Source organism: Saccoglossus kowalevskii, chromosome 2, assembly GCF_978046115.1.
Source record: "Saccoglossus kowalevskii chromosome 2, keSacKowa6.1, whole genome shotgun sequence".
Lineage (NCBI taxonomy): Eukaryota > Metazoa > Hemichordata > Enteropneusta > Harrimaniidae > Saccoglossus > Saccoglossus kowalevskii.
Window position 1 is genome coordinate 32,253,271 of NC_140642.1, and position 12,517 is coordinate 32,265,787.

The following is a 12,517-nucleotide window of genomic DNA, read 5'->3' on the forward strand; positions in this document are numbered from 1 at the left end:
AAATTCCATAACACTTTCTAAATGTAATTATTTTAATTGGTGTAATTCCCCGGGTACCTTACTTATCACTCTTTTCTAGCCGTCTATGCACACCGCTCGGTAACCATTGACACAAGTCAAAAACAATTACTTGCTAATCAATTTTCTAAGTAAGAAAAAACATTAACATGCATGGCATACGCCAGCTTTATCATATGATAAATGCACATACCACTTTCAAGAAAAATTACGTGTCACTGCAATAAATTGCATGATCGATGATGAATGCAAGCCAATTAAGTCGTGGCGTAACATGTATGGGTGCTTTATTCAAGTGTCATCAATAACATTACGCAATTTACTAACCACGTCTTCTGTAGGTGAACGGCCATCTTGTTGCCTGTTTCCTTCAAGTTCTATGCGTAACAACATCCTCGGACTTTATTTTTTTAAATTCCTTTAAACTTCCACATCTGCTTGGAATTCAAGTACACAAATAATTGCGACGGTGTCTCGGAGCACTTCGATGTGTCTTGAACAAGATCTATATTTGGGTTTAGCGTTTGGTTTGTTTTTTTATTTGGCGGTGTGTCAGACGTGCTGCAAATATTAGACTGGACAATAGCAACACCGTCTATTTTATTAGTCTTACATAAAATGGTCCAAATCAGAAACCTGTGATAGAGAAACAAAAAAAAAGTTGCTTAAATACGATGTATACCACCCCTCTATCACTGATTCACAGAGGAGATACTGAATTGTTCGAGTTACGGACACGGAGTTACGAAAATATCGAGCTACAAAAATGACCATGCCAATATTTCAGAAGCCAAGCCCACTTTTGCAAAACCATGCCCAAATTGATGTGCAACTGACAATTAACAGAATTAAAGTTACGGGCAACATACTTTTTTTGTTTTTTTGTTGGATGTCTAAATTTAATCAACAGTTAACCGTGCTTATTGGTATATGGAACGCTGGTGGTAAGTTGCGCGAATGAGTTCGAAATTCGCTAGTATATAAAATTAAAGATTTTGGAAACTGACATTACAAATATTCGGCAGCTTTATTGACACAACGACGAAAATTAAAAACTCTAACTTAATCTAGATGACGAAATTGACGATAACTTCCGTAAAAACAGTTTCGATGTTGTTTCAAAAATTTAATTAAACTTTGTTTTGACAGTAGTCTGCTCAGTTTAAACATCCGTACTGTCGAGAATTCACTGGGAAAGTTCACTTGGCACTCTCCAATCGGGTAGAAGCACAAATATATTACGCAATATCGTCAACACTTTAAAATAAAAGATATAACCCATATTTCAGAGAAGTCGATAGAACAGTTGTGGTGCCTCGGGTAATGCTGTATCTTCTGAACAATGACACATTGCGTAAACAAACAGAAATATTTAATAGCACCTAATGAGTGGTTAACATTTTTGATAATTATTATTAAATCCACCTTGAAATGATAAAACAGATAAGACTGTTCTTAACAAATAATATCACTCATTAGCTAAAAAGAGTAGGAACACAACGCGATCAACAACACCGACATTATTGGACCAATCCTAAAAAAACGAAATTAAATAAAAAATAAACACATGAAAAAAAAGATAAATTATCCAATAAAATTGTTAAATATGGTAAATACTTCCCATAGGCGTATTATATAAACTCTTTCAATATATAAATACAAATCACACAATTTCCCACAATCATGGATTTCAGGTTTTAGGGCCAATTTAAACAAAATAAACCTCTCAAATTACAGAGGTATAGTCTTATTCATCTGTCTGGGTAAACTGTTTACTAGACGAGTACTAAATATATTGAATCAAGAGATAACAACATTCTTACACGATAACAGCATTTTATGGAAAAACACAGTATGCGCATTGCTTTAGAAAAGGTTGTCAAGCAACTGAAAATGTATTCACATTGAAAAGTACTAGTACTAGTCCCTGAGAGACTGTGGTATAAAAGTGAGTTTCTGAAAGAGCGAACATTAAATACTATAAGCAGACAAAGTATGCATGTATACTATATGCATGTTTGTGAATCCGGGCAAGGCTTTTGACAGTGTCCGACACGAATGCATGTTTATGAAATGATTAAAATATATGAATACAGGTGATATGCACACCATTATAATGAAAAGTATGTAAAGTAAAGTAAAAGTGAAAATCAATGGCGGATTAACAGACTCATTTCATTAAAACACGTGGGCCCAAAAAGGTTATAACTTGAGTCCAACTCTGTTCAATTTATTTATCATTAAATACAATTGATAAATTAATTATACCAATACGGGTATACAGATGTGATATGGGTAGACATGAGTTATAACCAATATGACATAGAAGATAGAACCACACATTTTACGATTCACTCTTATAATGGGGATATACTATGGAGAATTGGCTCAATTTCCAATAGATGTTTTCATCAAAAGACAAATGATTAAATAATATAACCGAGTAATGAACACATCAATTGAAACGGAATTGTGAAGGAAATACCATTATTAGGCAGACAACTAAATAGTAAATGTTATTGCGTAATAACTTCGTAATTAGATAAAAATAATGAAACACTATTAATCGACACACTCAGATAAAACTGGATAAAACTGGCAGGATAAAACTGAAGACATACAGATAATAATTATTGAAGAAAATGTTTAAAAATGAAAAACTATTAAAATTTAAGCGAGTCGATCTGTCGGTTCCGTTTAAGTAACCATGAGTTCAAAATCAAAACAGGGAGACATACTAAACAGAAATTACCAGCAGAAAAAAGAATCTTCAGTGCTTGCGCAACAAATATTGAAGTTGAATATGAACACTATTATTCGATCAGGAAAAGAATGAGAAAAAAAAAAGTGATTTCACATTTTTTTTTTTTAACCAAGAGAATTTCAATTTTCATAGGTGTTCATAGGTGTTGCATTTCTGTGATGTATTCACTGTATGTGTATTCGGGGTGTGTATGCAAATATTCGTCGTTAGAGCGCCACCAAAGTTCAATATCTCTCCTGGTCACGAAAAGATAAAAGTTATGTATTGTGCGCGTGGGGAGGGGATATTGCGTGATGGTATGGACATGGAAGGTACTTAAGGCATGGTATGGTACACAGTACCAGAACAAAAGAAATGCTCACACTTTCAGAGAAGTAGCCAGTGCAGTCATGGGAACAGTTAACTAATTGGTAAAGACATGAATACAATTACATGTAATGAGTTGGTTTGAAAAAAGAGAGAATTAAAAAAAAAAACGGTTTTCGTATTAAAAACTGTTTTTTTTTGTTTTAATATTTTCAGACTCGTAACACCCCGCGCATGGAGAATGGCCTCGACGTTAAATTGGGAGACCTGTAGTTTATACAACAATATAATAAACTGTTTATTTTGTCGCTTGTATGGAATCATCGCCAATAAAAAAGGTGTAAGCAGGAGATATGAGGTTCAACACCAAGTTCAATGCATGTGCATCACCGTCGATGGAGTGCCGGGAAACTGAAGAGGGACGCCTTTTGTTTATTTTGACAGCACGTTAAATGTCGCGTCTGTGATTGGTCAAGAAATGTAAACAAAATGGAGATGCGCAGATCGTGTCGATTTCTGTGCTCGACCTGGGCAGTCGCTCACTGCTGCTCGGTACTGACATCAATCCACGTTCCAGGCTTGTAGTCTCTCGTTTGGTGCCTTCGTTTGGCACGTTACCCCTCTGTTTAACACAGTAGGCTCGTTTGTCTGGAACCGGAAAAGTAAGGTACGTCTAATGATGAATATTATAGCGTGATTTCCGCCAATGATCAGTGACAGGGGCGCTCCGAATTATCGCCCGGTTCGCTCTACCCGGCCCCTTTGCCGTTCCATCGTCGAGTCGACGCAAATCTGTAGCTCGCCTGCAGGTTGTCTATCCATACTTATTGATTCGCTTAGAGAGATTCTATCGAGAGCTGTGACGATCAGTATTTGAAGATTTCCTAGTGTACGAATTATCCAATTTTCCCATAACGTCTGTCGCCAGCAAAAACAGGTTGCCAACTGCTGTTTATTTTTGATAGCCGTTTCCGTACAATAACATGTCATGTTACGGTAGATTTTTTGCTCTCTCTCTCTCTTCCGACATTTATAAATTTACCATATCACTGGGTGTTATTTTATTGTGCAGTGACACGATTTATCTTGATTTATGGCGTGTGGCAATATTTCTAATTTTTGTATTAACATCGTTGTTTTGTTTTGTCGACAGATCAGTCTAGTGAGTTCGATCTGGGGCATCCAATATTAAAGTCGATCTAGGACTGCCCTGCGCGAGTGGCCAAGGTCGATATTTGTCACTCGCCCGTGTGTGTTCACCACCTAAGTACTGCTACAGAGACGACGCCAGGTATATTATAAGACAAATCCCTGTGAATGGGAGGGTAAAGCGTTGGAATTCACTGTGCAGTGTAGCTTGAGGGCACACAACCCCTGGGGCAAGTTCCAAGGTTCCGTCAAGCATCCCCCCCCTAACTGCAGCAAGCACAAGGATCTTCACCACAACAATACCACCTTGACGATTGTATTTACACGGACTGTGTATGGTATACACGTAATAATTCAAGAACAAGTATCAAGAGCGATTATTTAGATGTGTCTTTTCATCTCTAACCCTCAAAACATCAAGATTTACCCAAAGTGTTGTGATCACTCACACCATCTTCTGTATCAATTTGGAATTAGATGTCACTTTAACAGCCATCACCACCACCACCTTGATATCTACTAGCTGCAGAATACCTTGGATTATTCATACACATTTCTTATTCTTTTTCGATTGTTGTTGCAATTTTTTTTTATTTATCTTAAATTCTTGTCAAGCTCACGCATATGCAATTGGATTAAGCAGAATCGGCAATATAAGGAACTATTTGAGCTGGAGTATATTCAAGCATGGCAAAATTATACGACTTTCAATGGCAGATAAACGTGCCGGATCATCTGAGGAATGGTGCATATTTTGATCGCTGGGATGAGGTAACTTTTAATCACACTCTTCCTTTTCCTTTAAGTAAATATTGAAATATTATTTTAAGGCATTTTTTTAAATTTAAATATTTAATCTACAAAGATAATTAGGGGTTCCCCATTTGAAAAAAGGGGGTGAGGGGTGGGGGGGGGGGTTAGTGAAAACTAATGTGCCCCTGGGTGAAGACAACAAATGTGAATGTGTAATGCAAAAGAATTTGTATAAATAAACAACTTGATGTCTAGTGTTCAAAATAAATGTGTTTAAAAAATTTGCAATAAAACAAAACAAATTCTTGCAGCCCACCCCCGGATTTTCAAATGAACAACCCCTTAGTCATTCTAAATAATGACAAGGCCAAATAACCAAATATGTTATCATGTCAGAATCTATTTGAGATGTACTATCCAAATTCAAGGATATGCAATGTTAGTAGCAGCTCATTGAATTTACCCGATATTGCACATAATTGAATTACAGAAAATGATATTTATCAGTAAGACCTCATGCCGTGCTATTGTTTCTTGCAAAAATTTAAAAAAACAAAACAATATGACATTTTATGATTGGCTGGGCTGGCCAATGCTGATTCCCTGGTCCAACATTATGCTGGCCGACTGTCAATGTCATTCCAAATGTTAAGCCAATGATGATGACACTTTGAGTTTATATTTAGCTTATTCCTTTATTAGGTAGTTGTAACAGCAGCTTTCTAATGACATCATGGAGTGAGATATCATTGGCATGACCTTGACCCACTTGCCCCCTTCCTAAATGACAAAGTTTGCCCAGACTTGATAATAGCTGGAATTAATTTTTGCTAAAAACTGACTGTTTTATATGGAGTTTGATTTAATTTAATTTGATTTGATTTGTATGGAGTTTAATTAATATCACTGATTTTTGATGAGCTGAGTGTAAATTATAGATTTATTTATTAATTTATTTCCAATGAAGGAATGAATTCCAGGAGAAAATAAAGTAATTTACAATCTGTGTAGTATATACAATGTACATATTTCGCACTAAGCCTTGTTGGAAAGTCACACTCACAGTGGGTGCTGCATTTTTCACTTTACAATCGAATGAAAGGTTCTTGAAACAAATATGTCATTGTGCCAGCACATATGTATTTATAAATCGCCCAGTATGGATGGTTTTCTCAAATTATAATCTTTAATTTGTTTTATATTTGTTTTTCTAAATGCAATTGGTTTCCCGACTAATGTCCCAATGATGAAGAGTGCTATTTAATTCTACTATCTCCATCATAACATTGACAATTGTGATTTATTTAACTGAGTGATAGTTGGAATAATTTATGAAATTTGAGCTAGTTCTAAAAAAAAGGTCCATGAAACAGGATCCCCATCTTTACAGTTATTGTAACAGAGGAAGCAATCACTCTCTATGTTATTGCTGCTTTTCTACTCATATACCTTAAAAATGTATTTTTTTAGCAAAAAAAAATGTTTATAATATTCCTGGTATTATATCAAATAATAAATAAAATTTACCTTCCATATTTATAAATAAAAAAAAAATTATTGTTCATTTCATGTTTGTGTTTTAACATAAATATTTTTGCTGAAAATATTATTATTCTCTAACGGAGTATTTTCTCCAATAGAATTGCACTCCAACCAAAATTTCTCGCATACTAAGTCATAAAAAATATGACGTAGGTGGTTTTGACCATAGACACACATAACACATTACATAAAGAAAATATAATATGTGATTATGCAAATTGGAATAATGACAATATTCCAGTGCTTTGGTCCACCAGTCTGTAAGGCACACCCCCCGGGTGTGGGGGTGTGTATGTGTGTTAAATAGATTTCAGTATTCAAATGGAACACGATGGTGATGTATCTGTTCTGAGTGCTTCATAAAATTATTCTTTTTGATAACCAGGATGTATGGAGTACTTTATTAAATATTCCATTGTATGAATTTTGAATATATGTACAATTTCAACGTTACTAGTTTGGCAATCAAGATTTAAACCTGAAATCTGACGAGAAGTCACGTTTTAAACAACCATACGAATCTTCAAATCTGTCAATCACTGGTTTGTTCAGGTCTAAGCGTGAGTCCGAACAGTTAGTGATAATACCCCTTTCAAGGTAGACATGGAGTACGTAATACATTAGCCGGCAGGATTAACACTTTCGGGAACATTTGTATACATAGCAAACAATGGGCAAATAACGTTTTTTTTTATGATGCACTAGTGCAATCCCTGGGATGGTTGAGCCGTGCTTTTACTTAGCGTGGGCGTGCAGTATGTCATTCACCACTGAATCAATAAGCAGTAGAAAATTAGCTGTTTCATGGTCATCCCTAATAAATATTGCATGATAGTAATATCAGGACTCCACTGCAGATAAGACACTATAATGTTTTCTTTATGGGTTAACTAGAGGAAGAATTGAGTTAACCATTAATACTAGTAATCCAATCCATCCAAGCCATTAGAAAAGCAATTGTAAAAAAAAAAAATAATGACTTCAACTGAAAGCATTTTTTGATTGGACAATATTATGAAATTAGGGCATCAGTTTATAATATGGCGTAATCACGTTATATATAAATTTGGCATTTCTGTCATTTTTCTGGTCCTGTAATCACGTTGTCCAATTTTTTTTTATGTCATTGTGAAAATGAGCCAGCGTTGCTATTTAATAAAACTCCAGTATTTGTCATAAACATGCGTTGATTATGCAGAAGAACTTATTACTATTTATATGTGTGCTTGTGTACAAAGATGTGCAAAAAGTAAAAGTATTGTGCTGGTAATCAGGTTCATTTTATTTTCAAACTTAAAAAAATCAATAATTTAGAAACGTATTACTTATTAGCTTGCTTTTATTTCCGTTGATCGCTAAATGCACGATATTAAAACCCAGTGAACCTGATGAACACTATCGATGTATGCAAACTACAAAATTGAAAATATCAAAACGCAAGGGAATAATTTCCCATTCTACGGTATGTAAAGGAAATGGAATAAATTCAGTAAATGCCAACGTGACCTAGTTTTCCCCTGAAATATAGTCTGCTATGAATGATACATCTCATCATTAAACAAGAAATTGAAATAAATTAATATTTAGCAAATAGCATTATTGCCTCGTTGTTGTTTTTCTACCCCATCACAAACCACTCTGTCAATTAATTATTCAAAATATTATTTTTTTAAATTGGCTTAAAATTTCTAATTTCAGGATACATGTTCGGTGGAAGCGCAGTGTCTCTACCAAGTCGACGAGCAGAGCTTCTTTATTAGGTGGAAAAGTGAAGCAAGAGTAAGTGTATTTTTCCTTATTTTTGTGCTCCACCAATTTTCCTCCCTCCCTCCCTCCCTCCCTCCAATTCAACAAATTTATCTTTTTAAATAGGACCTACAAAATTTTAGTCTTGTTTTAATGCGGTGATTGAATATTTGTTATTATGCTGTAAAATTTCTATTTATAAATATTTTTATTTTGATGTACCTGTTTCTTTTAAAAAAAAATTATTTCAGACCGTATATATATAGGTTCAATAATAAGCTCAATAGAGTGAAGTCTTTTTAACAACTAAAAATAAATCTTGAACCATACTATTTATGTCAAATTGTGACAGGGAAACCTCTGTCTGCGAATACATCATCATGAATTATTCTATGAATTTACCGTTTTTAGGTTTTGGGGCAAGATTTTATATTTTATTAAATTTGGTTGTCCTATGTTGTCATAGCAATAAAGGATGATGTTCCGATGATGAGTAATAACCAAGTGTAAGCACCAAAAGCTAAACTGTATAATTTTTAGTTATCTAATGCGAAAGTTGCAACACACAACATTACAAAATATGACACATTTCTGTATGTGGTATCACAGATTAAAAATAATTGATAAAGCATGATCATAACATTATTTGCATAGTTATTTAATCCATTTAATTTTCTGAATATGATTATAAATACTCAGGGTATTTATAATCATACCTAGAAAAATTAAATAGTAACTCCTGCTACTATGGTAATGGAATTTGTCTAAGTGGTCATTGTTATTTTAAATATTATGCATACCTGAAAATAAACATGATAAGTATGAAAATAAAACAGACCAAAAATGAGTGCTCAATTAACACATTGATGATCATGTCATTTTTTTTCCATTTGTTTCGGCTTTAAAAAACCCCCTCCAGCTTCAAAGGTTTTAAAATTTGAAAAACAGCCATTATAAATTCTCAATTTTCACACATTGTCATGGCAACAATGGATTACCTCAACTTACCGTACCACCATTTACATTAACCTGGACTTACATCTATGTATCTGTGTAAGTGTTGAGTGGCAATTCATTAATATTACCTTTGCCTTGTAAAAAATATTTTCAAAAACATAATTTGAAATAATATCAACTTGCCTCAACTTGTGATGTTTTAATATGACTTTATGTGAAAAAATATTATTTGAATATATTTTATCCTTTTTAATTTCGTACATACATATATTTTGAGCAAAAATTGTTAAATTAAATATTATTACGCTAACATAGGGGTGCTTAAATTACCCTGAAACCCTACACTATGGTGATGCAATTGTACATGTACATTCACCTGGATAGAAATATTTTATTATATATTTTTATTATTTTATTATTTATGCATTGTGCTAAACAATTTTATTTACAATACATTAGAAGTACGAAATGCAGAGGTGACTGTACTTTAAATATCACACATCATGAGACAGCATGATTATCATATTATCTGAGTTTAATTACCTTATTGAAAGGTGACACTGTCCCGTATAAACAACAGTCATTACCATAAATAAGTGAAACGGACATGATTACTGTTTTGTTATTCATGGCTTTTAAGCTAAAAATTGTGTTCCATGATTAAAACATGTTATCGAAACAGTGTCATCGATTGAAACGAGATTGCTAAAATACATACTAAGCTGCCGCCTTTTCTCATACGTAGCATTCAGATACAGATATAATTAATGAAATTTGCTATTCTATTAAATATTAAAATATAATCAAATACAATTGACCTATGCTGGCTATTGACAATCCTCAACGATAACACCACACAATTTTAATTTGTCTTTTAAGTGGTTTGTGAATTTTTTTACCTTACTAATAATATGTGTTCAATATATATATATACGCCGCCATCTTTTGTGGATCGGCAGTTATCAGACAGACAGACTGTTTCAGTGGTTCCATGCATGGCTCAGTTATTTTTAAGCTGAAATGAACATGTATATTGAAATATATTTGTCAAATTACCATTGCTATTAATCCCCCTCCAAATTCTGTATACTCTTGTAATAGCGAGGGCATTTTATATAAAAACATAATGTCTGCCATTTTTTTTCTCTTGATCCTTTGGAGATCAAGTTCCTGATGCTTACTACAGTTACGTGTATAATTTTTTGCTCACTTTGTATCAAGTACTCAGTTTGTAAAGATACCCAGTACTTAGAATGGAGCTCAGACAGTCACTGTTTGTACTTAAATAATAGGATTGGACACACAGTCATATATTCCTGTATGTGGGTGATATCCCACCCACCCCCTGCACCCAATGGGGGCGATATTACAACGCACCCAATAGGGGTAATAGTGATATTTATAGTGTGACCAAATTTAAACCTGATTATACCCAAAAGGGTTATTTAATTATGGTCAGTTTTCACTCCATCTACTTCTCAGGGGCACCACAGAGTGTATTCACACACATTTTAGGGTCACTAGGATAATAGTGTGATTACCAGTTCCATATATCAAACACAAAAAGTAGCTGCGTATTTGTAGATAGCTTATTCATTTAGTAATTTTTTATTTGAACTCCAAAAGTGAAGTATTTTAAGGTATTAATTAAACAACCTTTGCATGTTATATAACACTAAATGACATATCAGAACCTGTTAAATTAATACACATTTCCGTTATTGTAGTTATTAAATCTACCATGTTTCTGACATTTCTCTCTTGGACTAGTGTGACAGTTTCTCCTTAAAGGTCATCGATTTTGAAATGCATATTCACAAATTGTCCTGAACTTGTGTGACATTTAAGGTCGTTGATTTCATAGCGCATATTCACATTTTAGTGACGTGATGAAATCTGCGATTGCCCCACTCCACTAGGAACAGAGGTCAATTTAATAATTGTTATACTATTCAGCATTTTGTAGATTGTAGAAAATGATTCTGAGCAGTAGAGTTTTTATTCTATTTTTGAGTAAAACACATTTTTTGGGCTTTTCAATGATGGCTGAGTGTTTTTCCCTATTAGAATTTTCATAGAAAGCACTCTCCAGCAATTCCTTAATTTGCATCGGTGGTGCGTTTTTAGATTACCTTAATTGCCTTCATGAGTCAAAATACATTCAATGTATCGTTAGATTTTTGAATAATTTACACGCAATCCTCTTTGTAACCCTTGAATGAAACCTTTTAAGTTAGTGAACCCCTGTGTTTCCATTTTATTTTTCTGTGAGTCCAATTAGTTGCTGGAATTAGTGTTTTAATACCTTGTGACGTATATCCTGGTAACGCAGCTGAATATTTGTTTACTTCGGACTGTTACTGTCACAGGAAGAGGTGTTTTTTTTTCACCTATTAGTCATATGTTAAAATAATAAATTTACAACCATTAGCAGTCAACATCAGATAAATAGTCAAGTTAAAATGAGAAGTTTGAAATGGCATGCTTTATTTGGTTTGGGGGGGGGGTGTGTGTGGGGGGGGGGTAATTCAATTCAGATGATTTGTGTTGTACCAGGGTATTACATACTTTGTTACTTATTATTACAATGCAAATATTTTTGCTTCATTTACATAATTAAATATTAATGTATGTACATGTACAAATGTATATTGTGTAGATTAGAATGTTCTACTGATAAAACACAAAAATTGACGAAAAAAAATCTGTATTGCGTCCTTCATTTTTCCAATGACCTGTTTTTTGTCACTTTTATATAAACTATGCCAGTTGTGAACTAATGCATAAATTGGATCAAGACGCAGAGAAGAGTATTTATCATGTTTCCCTGGTTATGAATTTTATACACGAAAGTGCATTTCAGTTTAGAGATTACCAATTATGACAGGATGACTTAGTTGAGATTTTTTATTAGTTCCTGTTTTACTATTACGGTAGTTCAAAAACTGAGATTTATCAATCTGTGTTCCATCTGTGTGTCTGTCAAGAGCCATTTCATTCAAACTTGGTACAAAGCCAATACCTGCTGTCATAAGTATGCACATCAATTTTGTTTTTGATACAATCAATTATGGCTGACTGGCTGCCAATTTTTTTTTTTACCAGACGTAAATTTGGTCGAAATCATAATAATACCGGTACTTCGCAATTGGTTCTTATCGATGACTTGGACAATTTAAATTAAACTTGATATGGTGACAATACTTTACAGGTGCATATTAGTTCAGGTTCAAGATGGCCGACTAACAGCCATTTTTCATCTCTCCCTATATTCGTTTCTGT

The 12,517-nt window shown here is 33.7% G+C and overlaps 1 protein-coding gene and 1 long non-coding RNA gene across 2 annotated transcripts in view; both read left to right on the top strand.

The window, feature by feature from the left end:
• Positions 1 to 3,638: 3,638 nt before the first annotated feature.
• Positions 3,639 to 4,582, top strand: LOC144350419 (uncharacterized). Its single transcript, XR_013420240.2, has 2 exons — positions 3,639 to 3,755; positions 4,242 to 4,582. It is a non-coding gene; the product is annotated as an uncharacterized LOC144350419 (long non-coding RNA).
• A 285-nt stretch (positions 4,583 to 4,867) lies between these two features.
• Positions 4,868 to 12,517, top strand: part of LOC102803686 (1-phosphatidylinositol 4,5-bisphosphate phosphodiesterase beta-4-like) — a 34,478-nt gene continuing 26,828 nt past the window's right edge. Inside the window, exons 1-2 of the mRNA XM_085505713.1 lie at positions 4,868 to 5,008; positions 8,231 to 8,311. Of these exons, the coding sequence (XP_085361839.1) occupies positions 4,925 to 5,008; positions 8,231 to 8,311 (165 nt within the window). The 5' untranslated portion in view covers positions 4,868 to 4,924. The remainder of the gene's footprint in view (positions 5,009 to 8,230; positions 8,312 to 12,517) is intronic.